The sequence below is a fragment of the Cryptomeria japonica genome, chromosome 9 (assembly GCF_030272615.1).
Source record: "Cryptomeria japonica chromosome 9, Sugi_1.0, whole genome shotgun sequence".
Lineage (NCBI taxonomy): Eukaryota > Viridiplantae > Streptophyta > Pinopsida > Cupressales > Cupressaceae > Cryptomeria > Cryptomeria japonica.
The window spans coordinates 19954232-19982225 of record NC_081413.1 but is presented as its reverse complement, the minus strand read 5'-3'; the positions used below and the strand labels follow the sequence as shown (position 1 = coordinate 19982225).

The following is a 27994-nucleotide window of genomic DNA, read 5'->3' as shown; positions in this document are numbered from 1 at the left end:
ATGGCAATGAAAGGGAGACCTATGCTGCTAGTGGTGGTGTATTTTCATGGTAGTGGCTTCTTTATCTTTTCCGCTGCCAAACATTTCTTTGATGATTTTTGCTGGCAGTTGGCTAAACACTAGCAGGTGGTGGTGGTGTAAGTGGAGTACAGGCTGGCACCTGAGCACAAGTTCACCACTGCTTAGGACGGGATGCATCTATTTTGACTCCAAAATGACACTATCATACAAAAGACATGCATCTGAAGCCCATTGACATACATCCTTCCCATGCCCTCCCATGATGCAATGGGACATGCTCTAGGACCCACCATTAGGCTGATCTAGAGGCATGTTGTCATACATCCCTCCCATGCCTTCCCATGATTCGATGGGACACATTACCCACCATTAGGCTAACCTAGAGGCATGTTGTCATTTTGCGGTTGACAGAAAGAATTTGCAGGCAGCTAACATTTGCGGGCTGATGTGGTGAGACACATTCTGGGACTTACCATTGGGCTGATCTGGAGGCATATTGACATTTTGTGGTTGACAGAAAGAATTTGTAGGTGGCTAACTGTAGACACCCAAAATTGTCATGTCTAATTAAATAAATATTTTATTTATTTAATTATCTAAGCCTAATTCTTCTATTAATTAAATAAATCCTTATTTATTTAATTAATTCATTTATCCTCTTCTAGCCTTATTTCTCATTTAAATAAATACATTTATTTATTTAAATTATCCCTTTCCTAAATTAAATAAATATTTTATTTATTTAATTGTCCTACTTCTTCTATTAACTAAATAAATTTTTATTTATTTAATTAATTCATTATCTTTTTCTACACATGACACATGTCATTCATCTCTTAATTCATACACTACCTACCCCTTTCATTATTTTATTATTTCTTTTACCTACCCTCTAATCCTAGCCGACCTCCTTTTTACACCTCTCAATCTTATCCCTCCATTTCATATTGTGTCTTTTATTTAAGGAGATGCCTTCTTCATTATCAAACCCTAATCACTCAGACTAATCGACAATTTGGAGGACTTGACTACACTACGATTCTACTTGCAACCACATTCCGTTCTTTGTTGAGCTCTTGTGCATATAAAAATCTGAGAGCAAATATATCAAGCAAGATCAATGGAGATAGGAAGAATGGAGATCAAAACCCTATTGGACATGTGATGGTATAATCTTTGTGATTTTGTTTTATTTGCATTGTCTTAGGTAATCTTCATATGTTATGGTGGATCTTTGTTGTTGTTAGGCTAGGGTTTGGTGGTTGAATTCATTTAGCCTTTCAATTTTGTTATTATTGTTATCCATTTTCACCATAAACATTTTGGCACGCCCGATGGGACATGGATTTTTCTTATATCTATGTTTTTTTGCAGATTTTTCTAACCCTATATTGCTGTTTTGTAAAACAATTTGGAGAATAACCTTGTGCAGCTAGGGTTTTGGACACAAAATCAAGATCTTGGAGAGATTCGATCATATCACATAAACGGCTTGGAAATTTTACACCAAATATTTTTTGCAGGTTGAAGAAAGTATCAGGAGCTCTCAATCCAAAATTTAGAATTTTTGGAGCACATTTTCATTTTCTATGAATTTTTTATGATTTTTCATAAAAAATTAATTTTGAGAGCAAATGAGAGAATTTTTTGGATTTTCTTACATTTTTGGAAATATTTCATAATTATACACAGGATCTATTCTTTGTGATTTTAATTTTGATGCAAAATATTTCCATAAAAGTCAGATCTTTAAAAATTAGGGTTTTTCTTTATTTTGATCAAATCTCACAAAAGGCTTTGAATTTTGACATAAGATTTTTTTTCAGGTCAATAAAAGTATCAGAAAGATTCAGTAAAAATTTCAGATTTTTTGGATTGATTTTGCATTTTATATGAATTTTTTATGAGTTTTCATAAAAAATTAATTTTGAGAGAAAATTAGAGAATTTTTTGGATTTTCTTACATTTTTCAAAATCTCTCAGAATTATAAATAGGATTTGTTCTTTGTGATTTTAAATTTGATGCAAAATCATTCTTCAAAAATCAGATCTTTGAAAATTAGGGTTTTGCAATATTTTACTCATATCTCACAAACTGCTTGGATTTGTTGCAGGAAAGTTTTTGTGCAGGTTTGGAAGACCATCAGTACTCTTCACTAAAAATTTGAGATTTTTTGGATAGATTTTGTATTTTATATGAATTTTTTATGATTTTTCATAAAAAATTAATTTTTGGAGCAAATTAGCAAATTTTTTGGATTTTCTTACATTTCTGGAAATCTCTTGAAATTTTACAGGTGGTCTTTTTTTATGATGAATCAGATCTTTGAATTGGTCAACAAAACGCATTGTTGAAGGCCCCTATTTCACAAAGTCTTTTGGATCTAAAATTTACCTAACTTGTGTGCTTGCAGGAAGGGGTGATCATTTGAAACAATCCAAACTACTAATAAATATTTGTTGCAGGTCCTTGGAAAGGGTTTTTGGATTTTTATTGTGTGCCTTGTTTTCATAGACTAGCAAACACTTCAATTGGTGCACTAAAATTGAATCATTGTCTTTTGTGTCTTGAGCAATAGGCTCTTTTTGTTTAATCTTTAGAGGGCCTGTCTTCCCGTGTGGTCATTAGGACTACTAGTGAGAAGAGAACGACCCAAGTGGTAGCGAGGAAAACCCACCTCATCCAAACCACTACAATCAAATGTATTCATGGTGAAAACTATGAATAACGTGTGCTGATTAGTTCATACCGACACTATGTCTCCCCATAAACCCATTTGATCAAATTTATTTGATCATTTGTAGGGTGTAACCCCTACCGACTGGGAGCCTTCTGTATTTACAGAGCTGAAAGTGCCGCATGTATGGCCACACAAGCGGATGCCCTTACTAGCACCTTTTTGTTTTAGAAGCCCAAATCCTTCTAGTTGTTGGGGCAGGAGGTTGGACCTCTGGTAGCGGCCCACACACATACGGTTCTTAGTAGAGATACAAAGCTCGCCATGGGGAGTTTTCATGGGGACTAATGCTTGGCTGACCCGAGAAGTGAGTGCCGAAGGTGGAGCCAGTGAGGTCAAGCATCTAAGTATCCGCTCTGAATAGCGTAGCCTCGGGGGTAAAACCCCATGTGGGATCAACAACTATTGTCTTGGCCAGCCATAAGAATTGTGCTTGACTTATGTTAAACATTCAAACAATCAAGACCAAACAACAAAACATTGTGTCTTTTGTGTCTTCAAGTGTATGCAAAACAATTTTACATCAAACAACACACTTGTCTTGGAGTCATTGTCAGTCTAAACACTTGCAAACATTGAGTCCTCATCAACATTGTGTCCTCTTGTCACGAAAAATAGTCAAACATTCAGATTTGGTCACAACCAAAAACTTCACAAATTGGAAAAATTTCATAGTCCAGCAAACAAAAGAAATCAGTTTCGGAATACTTGAGCTTCCTAGGTTGTTTCTTCAGGTTTCATCTAGCATTCAACCTGTCCTTGGGTCTCACATAGTCCATCATTGCTTTATATCTCATTTTACATTCACAATTGTCTAAACTTGAGTCAAAAGGTCACTTGCTTGTCCTCATCATACTTTGTCAACACACTACATACAACTACACTTTGCTAAGTGGTCCCTCATCAAGGTTTTTTACCTTTGGGTCTCATTTGGTCTTACTTAGGGTCAAGGTCAGCTTACCTCATCAAGAGAAATGATCATCTCTTTGGAAGTCACACCTACTCTACTACTTACATACTTGGTCTTACACTTTGGACATTGCAAGTACACCTCAGATTCATTTACACTCCATACAACTCTTGGTCTTCCATACTTTTTCCATTTTTCATCTAGTCTCTCACATCTTGGTCAAATACCTAGTTCATGGTTGAAACACGCCTTCAAAAATCTAGGAGAATAGCTAAAGAAGCTCAAGAATCCGCAAACATGAGTTCTTATGAGTATGACAATGATTTATTCTTCAATCCTGAGCACACTACATTACCAGACATGGATGTTTATAGAAACAATCCAAATGTGGACAGCGCAAACACTATAAATAACAATACTACACACAATGACAATGTGGACAACTCTTCAATACTATCAGCAGACATAGAAGACTCCATAATGAATCCTCATTTCAATAGATTGGTTGAAGAGATAATGAGGAGAGATCGACAGTACTTTTTACACATGATGGCACAAAGTGGAGTTAAAATACCTCATGACTTTGACATGTCTCAACTTATGGAAAGTCGACCCTCACAACAAACTCAATCCGACATGGATCAAAGGAGACCAAATAGTGGAGGAAATAGAGGACCGAATATGATGCCTGAGTCACCATCAGTTTTGCTTCAAAAACCAGAGATCCCACATACACAAGCTCAAACATATGATACTTACCTTCGAAGACCATCATGGAAGCCTTATGCAGACAGATATGCTCAATCACATGCTCAAGGTATGGATCAATCAAAACAAGTAGATACTCAAAGGCATCCCCAAAATTTTGACACAAGGAGACCTCATGTCAAAATTGGGGGCAACACAATGGAAAATGAAATGCCTATTGAATATGGTATATATGCACAAAATAGATATGGGGTCCCTCAACATGAAGTTATGCCAAGTGCTCCATATATGCCACATCAATATAGACCTCCATATGGACATGTCTACGATCAGTATCATCCATACATGCAACAAGCTCCTCCTCAAATGGGTGTCTCAAACATGGGGTATGCTACAAGAAATCAATCTCCTCCCAAAAACAATTTGGAGCAACAAATTAGAGATTTACAAAAGAAAATGGAGGACATGAGTACATCAAAACCAACATACACTATGAGAGATATATGTCCTTATCCCTTCGATAAGAGCATTCCAATGCCTCCATTTCCTGCACACTTTGTGACACCAAAATTTGACAAGTATAGAGGGAAAGGAGACCCCAAGGCACACATAAGACAATTCTTCACAGCTTGCATTGAGGTAGCGGCAGAAGAAACATACTTGATGAGGTTGTTTCCACAAAGCTTAGGCGATCAAGCTATGGAATGGTTTTCTCAATTACCTCCTGGTATTAAGTCATGGGGCGACTTAGCAGAGGCATTCATTCAGCATTTCTCTTACAATATAGAAACAGATGTCTCAGTTACTACCTTGTGCAATACGAAACAAAAGGAAGGAGAATCTTTCGCAACATTTTTATAGAGATGGAGAAATCTAGCTAGCAGATGCTCTTGCGAAATCCCGCAGAAACAAATGGTAGAAATGTTCACACAAAACGTTAATAAGGCTATTGGCTATGATCTCAGGAAAGCTTGTTTGTCTACATTCAAGGATGTTATTGAAAAGGGCCTAGCAACAGAAAGAGTCTTAATTGAACAAGGAGTCATTAAGATATTCAAAGAAAACAAAGAGGACTTTAAAGGAAAGGACAAACCAAAATTTTGGAACAAGAACAAGAACACAGTTAATGATGGTGTTGTTGATGCCAACACAGTGAGACCCAAGTTCGTCTTTTCTGGATCAAGTTCTACCAACAATCAGGTGAACACTCAAACAACTTCTAGACCACGAAGGAAGTACACTCCATTGGGAGAACCACTTGAATCAGTATTCAAAAAGCTTGTGGCAAACAAAGTGATCACAGTTCCAGATTTTCCTCCATATGAACCAAAGGTCAAACCAAATTGGTGGAATGATGATGAGTATTGCAAATTTCATAAGAGTAAGGGTCACAAGACAGGTAATTGCCATCGATTGAAAAACATTGTGCAAGATCTCATTGATAGAGGTGCTATTGAGATTGAGGGACATTCATCTAATCAAGAACATGAGGTGTTTAAGGAACCATTCCCAAAACATGACAAAGGAAAAGGCAAAGTCACAGATGATCAAGCCAATTACACTAGAGCACCTTACAATTATGATTCTACTATCAATCACATCTCAATGGACAATCATATCTCTACTATTACTATCAAGAACAAAAATCCTGAGAATCCTTCTCAGAGACCCAAGATTGTCCTAAAAGGTGTGGGATCTTCTTCTGAGCATACCTCTGAATGTCATGTTACAACTCGTCGAGGTAAAATCACATTGCCAGGTGCCTCCACTAAGAATACCAATCCTTCACCAACCAAGCCTGAGTATGACCTTGTAGAACAATTAGGGAAGACACCCGCGCTCATCTCTATTCTTGAGCTCTTACGCATATCCCCCGCTCATAAAGCTATCCTTGACAAAATCTTGAGAGACACTACCGTTCCTACTGATTTGAACGTGGACCAGTTTCAAGCCATGGTGGGATACCTTTCCATTCCACATTCCCTTACGTTCACAGAAGCCGATGACGCCTCCATAAGTCAGCCACATAATGCACCTTTACACGTTGAAGCTTTCATACATAAACATCAAATAAAGCGAGTCCTGATAGATGGAGGAGCAGGTCTAAACATTTGTACATTGAGCACCATTAAACAATTGGGATATTCTGACAAGGCTGTGAATTCTACAAACCAAATTACCATCAAGGCATATGATGATGAAGAGCGCTCATCCAAGGGCACAGTCACCTTACCTCTAAGAATTGGGCCAGTCACAAAGGATGTGGTTTGTCAAGTCCTAGACCTGGATCTCACATATAACATATTGCTAGGACGTCCTTGGATTCATGAAATGAGGGCAGTCCCATCGACATACCATCAATGCATTAAGTTTCCTCATAACGGAGTCGAGGTAACAGTTAACGGTGATCCTAATCCGTTCATATATTGCAATAACTTGAGATCACATACTGAAACTATCATTCCTAGTAATCATGAGGCTACTCCTTCTTCGGCATACATTGATCCTGAGTCATTAAAACCCTCGACATCCAAACAAGGTGAACTTAGAGGCAAATTTCAAGACAAAGGCATGGGAGAATACACTTTGAATCATACAATGTTTTTACGACAAGTCATGAGTTCTCCAAAAGAATATGGGAGGCCACATCCTAACAAGCAAATCTCCATCATGATACTCAAATGGGATCCTACCACCTTTCAAAGATGGGGCGAACTAGAAGAGGAAAATTTATACAAAATGCTCTACAAAGATGTTGAAGAGGACACACAAGATCAGATTATTATACCCTGTGAGAACTATGGCAAAGGCTTCAAGATTCTACAAAGATTCGGGTATGATGGAAAAATCCCTCTTGGGTTACGCAAAGAAGGCGTCATGGAGCCCTTGCAACCTGAATTAACTGTAAGAAGAGAACGTTCAAAGGGACTTGGTTTTCCGACTTCCAAGACCCATACTAAAAGGACAAAAGAGGCATCGCAAATCAAGGTTGCCGAAGTTCAACAAGAGGACTACTATTCCACAGATTCCAACGAATGGGAATGGGGTTCAGACAAATCCTCCAGTGACTATGAGCTCACCGAGACATTCAGAGAGCCAGATGAACCCACAGAAGAGGAGGAATTTTACAAAAAATTCAGAGTTGGTCAAGAACCAACCCATAAGGATCCCGCACAGTCTTCATTTCAAGGTCCTAGGTTGAAATCACATAGGATGAGGACACCTGTCCTGGAAGGCGCTACTAGTGATGACAATTTGGATTCGCTCGCGATCGAAACTGATGAGGAGAGTGCCATTGATGACCTCGACGATTGCCTCAACATACCCGAATATAACCACATCTTCACTATTAGCCCTGCAAATTTTGAAAACATTAAAAACCTTCCCCTTGTTCACCCCCAACTCATTGACTAGGATCATGAAGGACCAGCACAATTTGATACATTTCAAAATGACGAAGCTATTATCGATTATCTTGGTATATGAGATGATCTTCCCCCTGGGGACCATAAAGCAGGATACACTATAGAGCTCAACAACATGGCATATTTTGGTGAGGGTGTCGGACCTTTCAGTCGCAAAAATGTGAAAATAAGAACAAAACAAGGGTCTTATGGTGAAAACCACACTGTGGCGCTATCTGATTCTAAAAAAGTAAAAAGAAAGGACGTATCTGAGGGCGAAAACCTCTCTGAGGCACCCGAAGATGGAAGGCTCGACATTCTCCCAGCATCATATGAGAAAAAATCATCCATGTTGGTAGAGGAGACTATAAAGACAAATATTGGTATAGAAGAAGTTCCACACAACATATTCCTGGCTCAATCCTTGACAGAGTCTGAGAGGGCAAAATTCATAAGCTTCTTCAAGGAACGACAAATCAACTTTGCATGGTCATACGCTAATATGCCTGGATTAGATCCGGATCTGGTAATGCATCATTTGACAGTCAAACCGGGGGCAAAGCCAATGAAACAGAAATTAAGGAAGATGCATCCACAAGTGGCATTACTAGTCAAAGCAGAGCTGGAGAAATTATTGGATGTCGGATTCATACGCCCAATTGATTATCCCGAATGGATTTCCAATTTAGTACCTGTCAGTAAACCAGATCGCAGCATCCGAATATGTACAGATTTTAGAGACATCAACAAAGCTTGTCCAAAGGATGATTTCCCATTACCAAACATCGACTTGATTTTTGATCTCACAGCAGGTCACGAAATGTTATCTTTAATGGATGGATTCTCTGGTTATAATCAAATCAGGATTGCACCCGAGGATCAACATAAAACATCATTCACTTGTCCATGGGGAACTTTCTATTGGAATGTCATGCCCTTTGGGCTGAAAAATGCAGGTGCTACATATCAAAGAGCAATGACCACTATCTTTCATGATCTCATGCACATAACCATGGAAGATTATGTTGATGATCTTTTGGGAAAATCAATAGACAGAGATACACACTTGGACATACTTTCAGTCATCTTTGATCGGCTGGAAAAATACAAGGTAAGGTTAAACCCTAAGAAATGTGTCTTTGGAGTAACCTCCGGGAAGCTCCTAGGATTCATTGTGTCTAAAAGAGGAATTGAGGCCGATCCAGCAAAAGTCAAGGCTATCTTGGACATGCCGCCACCCAAAAATATCAGTCAACTTCGGTCCTTACAAGGGAGACTCCAGTCTATACGAAGATTCATAACACAACTTGCGGATAAGTGTAATCCTTTTTAGCACCTACTACATAAAAATATCAAGTTCAAATGGGATGAGAACTGTCAACAGGCTTTTCAGACGCTCAAAGACTATCTTTTGAATCCGCCAGTTTTGATGCCACCAATTCCAGATCAACCTTTGCTACTCTACATATCAGCTACTCCAACGGCATTGGGGGCACTCCTAGCACAACAAGTTGCTGACGGTAAGGAAAAAGAAGTATACTATATCAGTCGCACATTGGTGGGATATGAGCTAAACTACACACCAATCAAGCGTGCATGTCTCGCTGTGGTCTTTGCTTCACAAAAATTACGCCATTATATGCTCACTCACAAGACTAAGTTGATTGCAAGAATTGATCCACTAAAATATCTTCTCAACAAAGCTACACTTACTGGACGACTGGCCAAGTGGGTAATGATCCTAAGTGAATTCGACATCGAATATGTAGACAGAAAAGCAATCAAAGGACAAGCAATCGCAGATCAATTAGCAGATGCCCCCATGATAGATGATGTTCCTCTACAGTCAGAATTTCCAGATGAGTCCATTCTAACGATATCACATGCAAAGCCATGGCAATTATACTTTGATGGCTCATACACACAGCATGGGGCAGGAGCTGGTATTCTCTTTATAACTCCTCAAGGCGATTCTATACCAAAATCATACCGCTTATCATTTCCTTGTACCAACAATATAGCGGAATATGAGGCATTAACAACTGGATTAAGAATTGCGGTTCAATGGAAGATCCAAGAACTTCGTGTTTTTGGGGATTCTCAACTTGTCATCTGTCAAGCAACCGATGATTATCAAACAAAAGATGAAAAACTAATGCCTTACAAACAATTGGTAGATGATTTGAAACAACACTTCGCAAAGATAGATTTTGAGCAGATACCAATAGAACAAAATCGTGCTGCAGATGCCATGGCTACAATTGCTTCGCTAATTGATCTACCGCAAAATGAGACCTGCTATGAGTTCCTGGTAGACAACCTGCTGATTCCTTCATACGAGATCACTCCTACTGAAATGATATGCGTTGTTGGTCCCGAATCCCAGTTATATGGTTCCATATTCACATACCTTCGCGATAATATCTTACCTCCCGATCTATCGAACAACCAACGCCGCACGTTCATTCGCCAATCTTCTCGATACGTCATTCTAGCTGATATCCTATACTGACGAGGTCTAGATGGCACTCTTCTTAGATGTTTAGACAGCGACGAAGCTCAGATTGCGTTACGTGAAGTGCATGAAGGGATATGTGATCCACATACTAGTGGTCCTACCTTGGCCAAGAAACTTATCAGGATTGGATACTACTGGCCTACTATGGAAAAAGACTCATATCAGTTTGTCAAGAAGTGTAAGCAATGTCAAATTCATGGAGACCTCATACATGCACCAACACAGGAACTACAAACACTTGCATCTCCTTGGCCCTTTTGTCAGTGGGGACTCGATCTCATAGGCAAGATTCACCCTCCTTCTTCCAATGGTCATAAATTCATTATCATAGCCACAGAGTATTTCACAAAGTGGATTGAAGCTGTGCCTCTCACACAAGTTACAGGGAAACAAATTGCTACCTTCATCCTGAACTACATCATTTGCCGATATGGTATTCCCACTTCCATTATTACTGATAACGGGCGTCCCTTCAAAAATCAGGATGTTTGTGAACTCTGTGACCGCTTCCATATCTCCCATTGTTTCTCCACACCATATTACCCCCAAGGTAATGGCCAAGCTGAGGCATCTAATAAAACAATTCTTAAAATCCTCAAAAAGACAGTTGACGACGCTGGCCGTAACTGGCATATCCAACTCAATCCTGCACTTTGGGCCTATCGTACAAGTGTCTGCACACCTACAGGAGCTACACCTTACTCACTTGTCTACGGCACTGAAGCCATCTTGCCTATTGAGGTCGAGTTACCTTCTTTATGGGTCTCTTTGAGAAACATAATCAACGATGAAGATTACAGGGTCTCTCGCTTACAAGAACTAGAACTACTGGAGGAACGAAGACACACTGCTTTTAATCATCTCAAGGCTTACCAACACAGAATGAGTCGTAGCTACAATCACAAAGTCAAGCCTCGCGCATTTGAGGTAGGTGACTTAGTACTCAGAGAGAACCCCAAGAATCAGCAAGACAAAGATAAGAAGGGCAAGTTCGAACCAAACTGGCTTGGTCCTTACATCATCACAACAGTATATGGATCTGGGGCATATCAGCTCTCAACTACAGAAGGTGAACCCTTGGAGGATCCTATCAACAGCATGCACCTTCGCAGGTTCTACACATAAGCTCTTCGGAACATCCTAATTCAAAAATACAAAAAAAATTATAAAACAAAAAAAATCGTCACTTGGTGAAAACCTGGCAAACAGGCACCTTGTGACAACAAAAAAATTGAAAAATCGAAAAAAAAAAGTAAAGAGAAATAATTTCATCCAATGGTGAAAACCACTTCGGTGGCGCCCTGGGCAAGTACCATGGTGAAAACTGGGTCACCAGCGCCATGCGTAGAGACTTTGCTCCTCCCTCTTTCAGGATTCTCTTTCATCTTTCACTTTTCACACACTCACAACCTATTCGTTCACAATAAACTTACCCATTCCCATCATGGCTTGTTATTGATCTACCTAAGATTGGTTAGCCATCCATAACCCTCCCTTTTCACTCCCTTTCCATCCATAATAAATCAGATCCTATCTGTGGCTAAGGCAAATCCTACGTCTAGTAATGGGTGTGGAACTGAGAACATCACATGTTTCGAGGAGTACAGTTTCTTCCAGCTTCCTTCAAGTCTATCCACGCACAATCTGCAATAAAGCAACATCTACATCACCAGTCCACAATAAGGTTCCATCTTCTCCATAATAAAGTATCAGTTTCATGGATTCAGTCAGTTTCAAATGAGACACAACAGCAACAATGAGCTTCAACAAAATCAAATCTTTCAACAGACTCAGACAACATATGGTTCAGTGCTATCTATCCTTTTTGTGAAAGTGAACATTGTGACCACAATCAAATAAGACTTAAACAAGTGACAAGAGACACTAAACTTGAGGACTACAGTGGATGTTGGTGTCGAGTCTTGGTTTTCTTTTGATTTTATCTTTTTGGTGACATGTCTTTTAGCTTTTCCAGGATGTCTTTGACTAGAGATTCTATCTCCAGGATGTCTTTGACTAGAAAGGCGAGGATGGGGTATTGTTACCTATTTGCATTTGCTGTCTGTCGATTGTCTTTTAGTAATGCTATGACTTGTCCAAGGATATGAGGACACTGTGAGTCTAGTATGAACTGGGGCATTCCTTGTTTGTGATTGTCTTATCTCCATGCAAACAGGTACAATGACTTTCTAGGCCGAACAAATGCCTCAATTGTCATAACCTATTCTACCATAATAAAGTTCAATGATGATAACGCACAAGAAGCTCTTTCACGTTCATATCTTCTGTCTTCCATCCCCCTTTCTTGATTGACTTCCATTATCCTTCTCGAGTTCGCGTAGCCCGCTATCACATGACTGAGTATAATGACACACCAAAAACATTTGCATTTCATGTAGTTTGCACCTGCATTACCACATATAAGCATTTCATATATACATATAGATATCACAATTGCATCACATCTTGTACACAACACCTGTTAGCACAATTTACATCTGCATTATCATATTCATCTGTATTTCATACATTCACATTTACATCATGCATACATATAAAACATAAAAGAACAAAAACATTGCATTGTATCATATACATATTTGCATCCATATCATAAAACATGCATCATAAGAACATCTCATCACATAGATACACATGCATATAGTTGTCGCAAAGATGAATCATCTCATATGTATATATAAAGTGTCATGATACAATGATGTCAAAATCATATGGCTACAATCACCCGCAGGTGTCTACATCATCATACAAAATGGTACAAAACTGATACAGAGGAACCCACTGATAACTCCTGCCAACACTGTTGGTAGTGCTAATCCTGTCTATGTCATGGTATCCCATGCCACTTGTCCCACCCTTATCTCCAATCCTGGATCCTAGAACACTCATCTAAGGGCATCCCTATCTCCATCTCGATCGTATAAAATCAGCTCCCCATCAATTAGTATCCGCATAATCCTATATACATCCTCCAGGGTGACTGTCATCTCCCCCATTAGCAAATGGAATGTACATGTCTCGGAGTGCCATCTCTCTGCCAGTGCAGTCAGCAATCCCATGTTCACCCGAAACTTAGGCACATACAGAATGTATCTCAATCCCATAACCTCAATCGCAGCTCAGTCCTTGGCTGTCAACTCAGGTCGCAACCTCTGAGTCGATGGGAATCTCTACCATGACTCCAGCATCGGCAAGTACTCCTGCAGTCAAGCAAATCAAATCATGTCAGTCATAGTGGCATTCACTATTTATCACAAAATGCTACTCGCTATCTAAATGCACATAGCTATTTATCCTAGTGACACTCACTGTTCATCACAAAGTGTTGCTATCTATCCTAGTAGTACTCCCTGTTCATCACAAAGTACTATGTGTGTGACACTCACTGTTCATCACAAAGTGTTACTCACATTTGCACTCCCTGTTCATCACAAAGTGCTGCTCATATTTTAGTACTCCCTGTTCATCACAAAGTACTCTATCTTGGTACTCACTGTTCATCACAAAGTGCCTTGATCTATCTTAGTCTTCCCTAGAGAACCTTCTTGAGTGTATCCTCTCAGCAGCTTATCCAATCGACAACGTATGTTCATCACAGAACTGCCGATTTGACCCGGAAGACACAAATTCGCATGTTTGGACACAAACACATTTTCTTGACATAAATGCGCATTTATTACATTACCTAGTATGAATTAATGACAATAATAAATGCATCAAAGTACGAGGAGGTTTTGTGGTACTCACTGGCTAATCACTCAGACTAATCGACAATTTGGAGGACTTGACTACACTACGATTCTACTTGCAACCACATTCCGTTCTTTGTTGAGCTCTTGTGCATATAAAAATCTGAGAGCAAATATATCAAGCATGATCAATGGAGATAGGAAGAATGGAGATCAAAACCCTATTGGACATGTGATGGTATAATCTTTGTGATTTTGTGTTATTTGCATTGTCTTAGGTAATCTTCATATGTTATGGTGGATCTTTGTTGTTGTTAGGCTAGGGTTTGGTGGTTGAATTCATTTAGCCTTTCAATTTTGTTATTATTGTTATCCATTTTCACCATAAACACTAACATTTGCGGGCCACTCTCACTGTCGCAGACATGATTGCAGAAGGTGTCTGAAATTCAATTTAAATTCAAATCTAATGTTTTTGCATTGCTTGGTGGATTTAATTACTATAGATCAAGATCAATTTAATTTATTTAATCTACTTGATATGAAGTTAATATCAATTAATTGAATTGATGTGAAGTTAATATCAATTAATCTAATTGATATTAAGTTAATATAAATTAAGTTAACATCAATTAGGTTAGTTAAAAAAAATCAATTAGGTTAAATCAATTAGTGTTGGCATTACAGTAAGAAAGATTGTTGATATTCAATAAGGATATTGAGAAGGTTGTTGAAGATTATTGATATAATTGAAGAAGGATGATAACTATCTTTATAACATTATTTTGTCATTGATGTCAAGAAATTGATTATCTGATTTAGTATGATGTTGCCATATCTTGAGAAGATTGATTAGAAGAGAATTAAGATGTCGGTAAAAGACATAGAAAGAATGTGATGAATAAAGGGAGGAATAAGTTATTTAATGGGCAACTATTACCGAGTTAGATAATGATGAGATCATGATGTTTAGATTGTTTTGATATCTTACATATGTTGTTGATTGTAAGGTTAATACTATACTATGCAACCGAGCAAAGAACCTAGTCGGTAAACCCTAAGGTTATTGATATCGGTTAATGAAGGCGAAATGTCTATCAAGTAAAGTTTAGTATTTACCGACTTGCAATCGAGTTATGATAGTGCACATTGGATGGATAAAAGCATTATTTAATGAAGGACAATGATTAGTTGGAGATGTATAAATGATTGGTATGCCATGCATGAAGTTTGTTAAGGATCTATGACAAAGGAAAATCGACAAGAAGATCTACAGCGCAGATTGAACTGCAATAACCTTGTGAAAGTTCCAAGATAGGAATGCAAGTCTTGAGGTAAGGTAAAACATTTTCAGATCAGAAGGATACATTGAACTTGGTCAAGTTTGAAGATCTGATGGCTAAGATTGATCATGGGAAATGCGATCAAAGAGATTCAGCAGTTAGCAATTGTTTATAAATAAGGAATTGTTGATAAACAATGTATGCGGGCAAGTGTATGCACAAGGATGCTACATAGTGATTACTGAGCACAAAAGCTTGAAGACCTATTTGAATAATAGAGTAAGAGCCCAATAGAGGGACAAGATAAGTCCTATGACTAGATTGTTTTGAGCAAATAAGAATCTGCTTTAGCATTTTAGATGTGAAGTTGCAGATAGATTTTTATTACTGTTATTTTGTAAGTGACAGAAAATATCTTAATTGAGTGGACTTAACAGTCTTATATGTAAACCCTCTAGCAAGGTAACATTCTAAATGAGTGTTTGAAATCCTTTGACAAGGTCACTTCTAACAAAGTGAAGATCCTAACAAATCTGAGGGAAATCCCTTAACTGGGTCACATCTTGCAATGTGTTTGTAATCTTTAATAGGATTTGCTTTTAACCGAGCATACTCTAGAAGAGTATATTTCTTAGTGGGTCCGAAATCCCACAATGGTTTTTCCCTATTTGGGTTTCCACGTTAACCGGGTCACATCTAACAAAGTGAAGATCCTAACAGATCTGAGGGAAATCCCTTAACTGGGTCACATCTAGCAATGTGTTTGTAATCTTTAATAGGATTTGCTTTTAACCGAGCATACTCTAGAAGAGTAGATTTCTTAGTGGGTCCGAAATCGCACAGTGGTTTTTCCCTATTTGGGTTTCCACATTAAATTTGGTGTTATGAGTGTTATTATGATTATGTGTTCATAAGTTTGCATGTTTAGCAGTTTTTTGGTTAAATTGCTAAAGTATAAGTTACCAAGGTTGAATCTGTTGATTTTATGGAAGTTTAAGTTTGTATGATTCACACGCCCCTCTCATCTTGTTTGCTATTGGAATTTGTACTTTACATTAAGTATTAGAACTAATAATTGGTATCAGAGCTTTGGGCTCTGGAAGAAAAAGTTCAAAGGTACTTGAGGCAAAGATCCGAAGATGTATAAAAGGGATGCACCGAAGCTGAACAAGTCAAGTTTCTCCACATGGTAGAAAATGATGAAACTACATTTATCAGGAATTGGAGAATATGCAACATATTATCTGGAGAATGATTACATTGCATCAAGCACCAACCTTATGACCTTGGAAGAGATTAAGGCAAAGCAAGAACATATTCAAGCTATGATTGAAATAACATCAACATTGACCGACTCAGAGTTTAATGATCTAGAAGGCTGTAATGATGCAAAAACAATGTGGACTAAGCTCATATCTGTGTATGGAGGTGATGAACATGTTCAAAGAGAAAAAGTAGATAGTCTAAGAGGACAACTTGAATCCATGAGGATGAATGAAGGTGAGAACATAACCCAATACAGTACAAGACTAAAGGAGATTGTCAATCAAATTAAAGGAATAGGTAGAACTATTGAAGAAAAGGATATAACAAGTAAGTTGTTGAGAACCCTTCTACCAGCTTATGCTATTTGAATCCCTGCAGTCAATGAATTGAGGTCTGTACCTAACATATCGGTTTCTTTGGATGCTACTATTGTTAAGCTACATGCATTTGAGTTAAGTAATTTTGATAATAGTGGGTCTTCGGTAAATAAAGTAGAATCTGCATTTAGTTCTTTTCATATTGGTGAATTTGATGATTACAATGATAGAATGAGTAAGTACTTTGAAGGGGATCACAGTGGAGCAAGTGAAAAATTTCTCAAGAACATGGAAAAAGTGCACAAACTGTATGAAGAAATTAAGAAGCAAGAAGAATTTGAAGCATTATTAGCCAAAAGGTTACCGAGAGGAAAAGGTAAGTATAAAGGAAAGCTACCTTTAAAATGTTTCAATTGTGATAAAATAGGACATATGGCTTCTAATTGCCCTGACAAAGAATCTAGAGAAAAGAGAGAATACTGAGATAACAAGCATAAAGATAACCAATACAAAGGACAACGAGACTTCAGAAGAAGAGATAGAAAGACATGTCTAGTAGCAGATGAGGAATCCAATGATGAAACCTGATGAAACTGGTACTGAGGAAGTTGTTTATGTGGCTATTAAAGATGGATCTGATGAAGAAAGGTATGAAGAAAAAGCCCTAATATCTCACATAAATAATAATGATTCTTGGATCATAGACAGTGGATGCTCACATCATATGACAGGTGATAAACACAAGTTTGTTAAATTAGAAGACTATGATGGAGGCTATGTAAGATTTGGTAATGATGCACCATGTCCGGTAAAAGGTAAAAGATCTATAACACTTCTTGAAAATGCTAAATGTGATGATGTATACTGGGTTGAAGGTTTGAAATACAATTTGTTGAGTGTAGCACAACTAAACAATACAAGATACTGAATAGAATTTTAGAAAGGAATTGTCAAAGTTCATGACAAGCATGGAAAGTTAGCTGCTACCAGGACAAAAACAAAAGGTAATACATTTCATCTTGACTCAACTCGAAACAATTGTCTTTATGCAAAGATAGATGATACCTGGTTATGGCATAAAATGTTTTGTCATGTAAATTTTGATAATCTGATCAAAATAAGTAAGAGGCATCGAGTAAGAGGTCTACCAAGTCTTGAAAAACTTGAGAATGCTATGTGCCGAGGATTGCAGATGGGTAAGATGAAAAGATCAAGCTTTACAAGTAAGTCCTACACTTCTAAAGGAATTTTAGATCTTGTACACACTGATCTTTGTGGTCCTATGAAATTTCAAAGTTATTATGGTGATAAATATTTCATATTATTTGTGGATGATTACTCAAGGATGATGTCAGTTATGTTTTTAAAAGAAAAATCAGAAGCTTTTCAAATGTTCAAATGGTACAAGGAAAGAGTTGAAAATGAAATAGGAAGACAACTGAAATATCTTAGATCTGATAGAGGAGGAGAATTCACTTATGATGAATTTAACTTATACTACAATGATCATGGTATAAAGAGGCAAGTATCTGCACCGAGAACATCTCAACAAAATGGGATAACTGAGAGAAGAAATAGATCAATTGTGGATTGTGCAAGAACCTTTATGATAGAAAAGAGGGTACCTCAAACATTTTGGAGAGAAGTAATCAGCACTGCAGTTTACACCTTGAACCGAGTTCAACTAAAGAAAGGAACTATGAAGACACCATATGAGATCTGGTATGACAAGAAACCTAATTTAAGTTACTTTAAAATCTTTGGAAGTAGATGCTATGTTCACAAAGATGACATAAAAGGAAAGTTTGATAAAAAAAGTGAAGAAGGAACATTTTTTGGTTATTCTTCTAGAAGTAAAGCATTTAAATGTTTGATCAAATCATCTAACAAAATAGTGGAAAGTGCAAATATGAAAATTGATGAATTTGCAGAAAGAAATGATGAAGGAAATTCCAAACAACCAGAAGATTATGAAGAATTTGTTTATGTTCAATTGAGAAGTCCTACCGAGAAAGTTGTTGAAGAAAATGAAGATAATGTCCAGTTACCGAGTGATGAAGAAGATCATACATAACCTACCGAGCCTATATTAGCCAAATATGTCAGAAGACATCATGCATCGAGTCAGATTATAGGAGATAAAGATGATCCAGTGATGACAAGAAACAAACTGAGACAGAACACACGTCTGATTTTTGAATTTGAACCGAGAATAGTGAAAGAGGCATTTAACAGTGAAGATTGGGTAAATGCTATGACAGAGGAAATTGATCAAATCAAGAAGAATGACACATGGACAATAATCCCAAGGCCAAAGGACAAAAATGTAATCGGTACTAAGTGGATTTTCAAAAACAAGCTAAATGAAAAAGGTGAGGTCATTCGCAACAAAGCAAGACTAGTTTGCAAAGGTTATGCTCAAGAAGAAGGAATAGATTACGATGAGACTTTTGCACCTGTGGCTAGACTTGAGGGAGTAAGAACACTTTTGGCATAAGCTGCTTTAAAAAATTTCATGGTATATCAAATGGATGTTAAATCTGCATTTTTGAATGGTATACTAGAAGAAGAAGTTTTCATTGAACAACCCGAAGGATTTGTTGAAGACAGGAGTAAAGATCAGGTATGCAAACTGAACAAAGCCTTATATGGTCTGAAACAAGCACCTAGAGCATGGTATGAAAGATTGCACTCTTATTTAATCAAGATTGGTTATAAGGACAAGTGAAAACAACAACATGTACATGAAGAAAGATGAGGACAATGGAATACTGATCTCAGCCATATTTGTTGATGACATTATATTTTGTGGTAATGACTCCTTATGCAAGAACTTTGGAAATGAAATGTGCAAAGAATTTGAGATGTCACTAATTGATGAGATAGAGTATTTTATAGGTTTACAGATATTGCAAGTGAAAGATGAGATTTTCATTACTCAATCCAAGTACATAAAGGAAATCTTGAAGAAATTTGGAATGGAGGATTCTAAACCAGTAAGTACTCCTATGACTACTAACTATAAATTATCAAAGAATGATGAATCTGCATTTGTTGATGAGACACTTTACTGATCTATGATTGGAAAATTGCAATATGTTGTGCATAGTAGACCAAATATAGCACATGCAGTAGGTATTGTAGCAAGATTCTCTGCAGATCCCAAGGAAACCCATATGACAGTAATCAAGAGAATTTTCAGATACCTGAGAGGCACTAAAGATTATGGCTTAGTATATGAAAAGAAGAATAATTCTGATTTAAAAGTTTATACTGATGCTGATTGGGTAGGCAACATAGATGATAGGAAAAGCACAAGTGGTGGAGCTTTCTTTTTTGGGAGAAAGACTAGTAAGTTGGCTTAGCAAGAAACAAGGATGTATTTCTCAGTCTACAACAGAAGCTGAATATGTTGCTGCAGCATTGAATTGTACCAATATAGCATGGATCAAACAACTGTTGGAAGGTATAAATGAGAAAGTTACCGAGCCAGTAACTATATTTTGTGATAATACTAGTGCCATTAACATTTCAAAGAATCCAGTAATGCACTCTAAGACAAAGCATATATCTATAAAGTATCACTATCTCAGAGAAGAAGTTCAAGAGAAGAAAGTTGTGCTGGAATATATTAGTTCAAAGGAGCAATTAGCAGACATCTTCACAAAGCCATTGCCAAGAGACACTTTTGAGTATCTCAGAAGCAAGTTACGGGTCCTACCCCTATCTTCTACTCACTGACCGAGTTTAGTGAAAGCATCAATTTGATGAATCTATAGAATATTATGTGTGGATTGATGTTGATTTACACACTTTAGAAGGTTTTCTAAAGGTGTGCAGGAAAAAGTGAATAGAGACAAGTTGATCTGACCAAGACTGAGATGTTACACAACAAGGTAAATCACTTCACAGAGGAAGAAATCATGATTTAGTTCTTTTACTTTTTGGCATTATTGTCAAAGGGGGAGAAGACTTAATGGTTGACTGCATGGTTAAGCCCGGAATGATGGAAATAACAGAAGACTAATGACAGGGGGAGTAGATTGCAAAAATGGAGAAGACTAAATGCAAGTCAACAACTCAGAAGCCTAATGAAAAATGGAGAAGACTTCAGAAGACAACAGATCAAGGATAATAGGAGAAGTCTAACAACAATCTGAATCCGAATCAATTTGAATATCTTGTTGGTATTACCATTTAATTGTTGGTTTTGCCATCAATGCCAAAAGGGGAGATTGTTGGCATTACAGTAAGAAAGATTGTTGATATTCAATAAGGATATTGAGAAGGTTGTTGAAGATTATTGATATAACTGAAGAAGGCTGATAACTATCTTTATTACATTATTTTGTCATTGATGTCAAGAAATCGATTATCTGATTCAGTATGATATTGCCATATCTTGAGAAGATTGATTAGAAGAGAATTAAGATGTTGGTAAAAGACACAAAAAGAATGTGATGAATAAATGGAGGAATAAGTTATTCAATGGGCAAATATTACCGAGTTAGACAATGATGAGATCATAATGTTTAGATTGTTTTGATATCCTACATATGATGTTGATTGTAAGGTTAATACTATACTATGCAACCGAGCAAAGAACCTAGTCGGTAAACCTGAAGGTTATCAATATTGATTAATGAAGGAGAAATGTCTACCGAGTAAAGTTTAGTATTTATCGAGTTGCAACCGAGTTATGACAGTGCACATTGGATGGATAAAAGCATTATTTAATGAAGGATAATGATTAGCTGGAGATGTATAAAGGATTGGTATGCCGTGCATGAAGTTTGTTATGGATCTATGGCAAAGGAAAATCAGCAAGAAGATCTACAGCGCAGATTGAATTGCAATAACCTTGTGAAAGTTCCAAGATAGGAATGCAAGTCCCAAGGTAAGGTAAAATGTTTTTAGATCGGAAGGATACATTGAACCTAGTCAAGTTTGAAGATCTGATGGCTAAGATTGATAATGGGAAATGTGATCAAGGAGATTCAACGGTTAGCAATTGTTTATAAATAAGGAATTGTTGATAAACATTGTATGCAGGCAAGTGTATGCACAGAGATGCTACATAGTGATTACCGAGCATAGAAGCTTGAAGACCTATTTGAATAACAGAGTAAGAGCCCAACAGAGGGACAAGATAAGTCCTATGACTAGATTGTTTTGAGCAAATAAGAATCTTCTTTAGCATTTTAGATGTGAAGTTGCAGATAGATTTTTATTACTGTTATTTTGTAAGTGACAAAAAATCTCTTAACCGAGTGGACTTAAGAGTCTTATATGTAAACCCTCTAGCAAGGTAACATTCTAAATGAGTGTTTGAAATCCTTTGACAAGGTCACTTCTAACAAAGTGAAGATCCTAACAGATCTGAGGGAAATCCCTTAACTGGGTCACATCTAGCAACATGTTTGTAATCTTTAACAGGATTTTCTTTTAACCGAGCATACTCTAGAAGAGTATATTTCTTAGTGGGTCCAAAATCCCATAGTGGTTTTTCCCTATTTGGGTTTCCACGTTAAATCTAGTGTTATGAGTTATTATGATTATGTGTTCATAAGTTTGCATGTTTAGCAGTTTTTTGGTTAAGTTGCTGAAGTATAAGTTACCGAGGTTGAATCTGTTGATTTTGTGGAAGTTTAAGTTTGTATGATTCATCCCCCCCCCTCTCATCTTGTTAGCTATTGGCATCTATACTTTACATTAAGTATCAGAACTAACAATTAGGTTATATTATGATTGATTTGACCTGATTGATATTAACTTAATAATTAAAAAAGTAACTCTTCATACACATTAACTTTTCACAATAATTTTTTTGCATCCAATCGTGATGAACAAAATAATTGATATCAATTTGAATAATATTTTATTATTCTATAGATCAAACTTATATATTTAATCTAATTGATTTAACCTAATTGTTATTAACCTAATTGATTTAACCTAATTGATATTAACCTAATTGATTTAACCTAATTGATAAAACTTAATTGATATTGACTTAATATCAATTAGGATAATATCAACTAGGTTATATTATGATTGATTTAAACTAATTAATTTTATGTTATGAGGTTTTAATACTCAAACTAATAATTTTGTGGAATATAAACTTTAAAAGCTAGTTTGTTTAAGATTTTGGGTTGAATTTATAGAAGTCAAAAATAAATTTTTATGCATAAAACAATCTTGTACTTCTATTCAATTATTCAGTTGTTATCTCCTATACTATAGGAAAATATATGAGTTGTTTAAAAAATCTTAATACAAGAAAGTACTCCTCAATACAAGAAAGCACTCCTCAAAAAATATTTTTCTGACAAACCAACAAACCAATGGAAATGATGTGATATTCCTAATACCTCCCTTATTACATCATTCTCCAATGGGGATAAGTGGACTAACAATACTTGATGGAACATTCATTAGTTCATAAAAAATACACTACTCATGACAAGCAATAGTGGATCTACCCTCACTACGCTTCCTTAATAGGATTGACCTTATTGAAATTCATCCAAGGATAGGGAATAACACATATAATCATATAACCTAGCATAGGGATAAACACATCTATTTGAGGTCATACACAAATTTTGGATGGGAGGAAACACTTCTCTCCCCCCCTATTCCTTATCTCCCTCCTCTATGTTTATCTCCCTTCTCTCCATCCCTCTTTATATCCCCCCACTCTATCTTTCCCCATCTCTCACTCTCTCACTCTCTCTATCCCTTACCTATATCTTGATTTCCACCTTGCTCTCCCTTTCTCTTCCAATATATCTCTATGTATCCCTCTTTCTCTCTCAATTTCTCTACCTCCCTCTATTTCTCTTCATCTCTATTTTCTATCTCTACTTCTCTATGTTTTTGTTCCTCTATCTAGATCTCATTGTATCGCTCTTTCTCTCCATCCCTATATTTCTGTCTCTACTTCTCTATGTTTGAATGTCCCTCTATCAATCTTATTGCATCTCTTTCTCTCACCCACTCTATATCTCTTTATATCTCCTTATATCTTTGTGTGTCTCTCTCAGTCTATCTCACCATTTATATCTTTTTCTATCTCTCCCCCTTCATCTCTATGCATTGGTCCATCTCTTCCTCTCCTCTATTATTTCTCTCCAATACCTATCTCTCTAACTCTCTCCCTCCCTCTCTCTTTATCTCTACCTCTATCTATCTCTCCCCATCTCTAGCTCCCTCTCTCCCTCCGTATCCCTTATCTATATCTCTATATCCACCTCTATCTTTCTATTTCTCTCACAATGCCTCTCTATATCTATTTTTGTCCCTCTTCCTCTATCTTTGTTTCTATCTCAATCTTCATCCATCCCTCTATCTCTAAACATGACTCCCTCTCTCTATCCATCCATCTCTCTCTCTCCACTCTCCCTCCTATACCTCTATCTTCTTATCTCTCTCTCTCTCTCTCTCTCTCTCTCTCTCTCTCTCTCTCTCTCTCTCTCTCTCTCTCTCTCTCTCTCTCTCTCTCTCTCTCTCTCTCTCTCTCGATCCCCATCTTCATATCCATATCTATTATATCTCCCTCTGTATTTATATCCTTATCTCAATATCCTTACCCCTCTCTCTCTCTCTCTTCCCACTCCATCTCCCACTCTTTCTCAATTGAAAAAATGACATGAGCTAGTGGGTAATGGAGTTTGATTATCTTCTTTCTTTTGAGGTTTCGTTTCATTTGTGTTTCAATCTTTGTAGGTGAATGCATTGTTCATTTAAAGATATCACTTCTCCATTGATGCTTGCTCATAGATGGTTTAATTGCTAAGTGGCTTCTACTTAGAAATAAAACCTTATGAATCTTTGTGAATTTAATGACCTACAATTATCTCATTAGAGCATGTGGTTTCATTTTCATTTTCCAATTAAACATAAAAATAAATTAGTTTATAACATAAAATATTTATAAAATTAAAATAATATTAACCATTCTTAGTGAAGCTTAAGTGCATGCTCTACAAAATTTATTTGAAATGGAATTCTTTAAAAATATCTAATTGAGGAGATGGAAGAAAATTCTGTCATTAAAATATATTGACTAGCAACAATTTTGTTATGATTTGATCAATTATAGCTATTTTTTAATATATTCCTTTTGTACACAATAGATTTTCATGAAGTAACATACTAAATATTGCAACTGGAAATAAAATTTGATACTTTTATTTATTTTTACATTGGCTTTGGCTTTGTCTTAAATATATCATTTTGACACTTAATTTATTCTATATATTTGTGTATAAGTAGCCATAATGTTAAATAATGATCAAATAACCAATGACCTCATTTAAAAAATATCAATAGAATTGTTTCAAAATTAAATAAACACAACAAAAAATAGAGGACACAAATTTCTCACCCTGAATACTCTTGCACGATTGTTGGTATTACACAAATCCCTAAACTAATTTTCCATTATGCTCTAAAATTTTCATTAAAATTTATTATCCAATTTAAATCGTGGAACAAAAGTATTGAAAGAAAGAAAGGGTGAGTGTAGGAGAAGATATGGATTTGGTGGTCTTAAGGGCTCCAAATATTCAGTATCCTAAAAACTATTTTGTTATGCTACTATGTATGATGGATTTATTTCTAATCAATAAATGTAGATGTTTACTTATGAAAGAGAGTGTGGTTTCTAAGTTTTCCAATTGAGACCCTTGAAAAATAAGGTTATATTGAGTTTTGGGTGAGGTGACCATTATAGATATAGTAAGGATTATAGTATATAAAAATGCTTTTGAAAAGTCATATTTTAAATAATCTAGAATATGTAACCCACTTTAAACAACTGGAACAAAAACATTGTTAATTTTGTCATAAAATTCCCCCTAATCCAAAAACTATTATTTAAAAAGTAGGACGAACCACTACTAATTTTCTATTATGATCTAAAACTTAGATTAAAATTTTTAATCCAATTTAAATATTGCAAACTTTCTTCAAAATCCTAAACTGTGCACAATCAAAATTAAGTGGCAGAACAATGCTAATTTTCCACAATGCACTATATTCCACAGCCCAAAAATATTGCTACTACCTTAAAATTTATGTAAAATCCATAACCTAATTCAAACAGAAGGGCAACATTGTTAATGTTGTTAAAAAATCCTTAAGATTATCACAGGAGCCCACAAAGTGAACCATGTGAAATAAGAGAGCAAATAAATGTTAATATGTGATTGCAACGAATATTTCCAAAAATGAAGTAAATAAGCTAGAGGGAAATATGATTTTGGATGAGATAACGCAGGGCACTAGGTCTTTCAAAGATGGAAAATCTCCTTACATTGAATGTGAGATGAAAGAAAGAAGGAAGAAAATGAATCTTGTAGCACAATAGTTTAGAGTACAAACTGAATCTTGCATTGAATGTAGCAAAAGACCCGGTTCAAACGTTTTGGAAAACATTTGATTGAAAAATCTAGTAACCCATGTAACAAATAATGAATGGCTCTGAAAGTAATCGAAATAATAAGAAACATTTTTCATTATTCTGGAAACTACAATTTGAATGGCATCATGGAGCTACAATATTTCACACTGTTGAATATTATAAAAAAAACTTGAAAATTATATGAATGAATGAACTCACTACTCATAAAACGTTGATTCAATATAATGTAATGCACAGCTAAACTAAAACATAAAATACATGTGAACAGTTGGGCACCAATATTTGAATTCCATGATAAAAAAACTTAAACATTATCTGAATGAATGAATTCACTACTCATAAAATATGATTAAATATAATGCGATGCATAGCTAGATTGTAACTTACAAACCATTTGAAAAACTGGGCACCAAAATTTAAAAATTCAATGACAAAAACAATCACTGAATCAACGTTTTCACAGTCGTTTCCAAAGTTGTCTCCAAATAAAACCAATGTAAAACTGGCATAATCGTATATACATTACAAAAATAGAAACATAATGAAGAAGCAACAACATTGAGATTGAAGCAGCAGCACTGAGATTGAACAACAAGCTCTTCTCGCAACAATCGCAGCTCCCCTCACTCTATGATTCAACCAAAACGTCCACCTCCAGATTATTTCTCTCGACCTTTTGGCTCTCTCTCGTCGGATGCAGCTATTTTGACAAAATGATCATTGAGTCTAGGCATTTCAAATTTTTGGACACATGTTTAGGTGGGTATTTCAAATTTTCGGACACACGTTTAGGCGGGCATTTCAAATTTTTTGACACACATGGTTACAAATTGTAGTCATCCTTGTGACCGTGAGAGTGGCCGGCAAATGCTAGCTGCATGCAAATGCTTTTCGTCAACTGCAAAACAACAACATGCCTCCACGTCAGCCCAATGGTGGGTCCCAAAACATGTCTTATCGCATCATGAGAGGGCATATGATTTTGGAACCACATCATGTCATGGCATGCCATTTTGGAGCCAGAATAGCTACAGCCCTTACGACGACTGCTTTGCGGCACTAATGTGGCTTAAGAGCTACGCTGGGAGAGGTTTTCTGCCCTACAATGCTGATGTGTCATGTTGTTTTCTGATGGGAGACAACACGGGAGGAAACATTGTGCACCAGGTGGGATGCCGCGTGGCAGAAAACAAGGATGATTTTTGCCTCGTCAGAATTGTGGGGCATGTGCTGATGCAACCCTTTTTTGGCGGCGGACAAAGAACACTTTTGGAGAAAAATGTAAGGAATGCGGTAATTACAGTGGCGCATACTGACTAGTTTTGGTGGGCATTTTTGTCAGCGGGAGTGAGCAGGGATCATCTTACAGCTAAAGTGATGGGTCCGAACTCTTCTGATATTTTAGTGGTGTAGATGCCGCCATGTTTGGTGGTGATTGGTGGGATGGATATCCTTCGCGATCGACAGTTGCAATATATGGAGTATTTGAAGAAGATGAAGAAAGAGATGGAGCTTCTATTCTATGAAACCGCTTTTCATGGCTTTTTCACGATGCCCTATCCTTTGTCTTCTCAGTTCCTGGATGACATCTCGAGTTTTATAGATAGATTATAAGGGTTCATGAGAGAATTAGGGGTTGGTAGTTTAATAGTAGAATATTTTAGTATGTGTAAGATGGTCTAGATTTGA

At 36.5% G+C, this 27994-nt stretch overlaps 1 protein-coding gene across 1 annotated transcript; it reads left to right on the top strand.

Moving 5' to 3' along the window:
* Positions 1–27990, top strand: LOC131858248 (probable carboxylesterase 18). Its single transcript, XM_059211429.1, is given in 3 exon segments — positions 1–170; positions 27142–27598; positions 27719–27990. Coding segments are annotated over 3 exon segments (828 nt in total). The 3' UTR covers positions 27920–27990.
* The last annotated feature ends 4 nt before the right edge of the window (positions 27991–27994 follow it).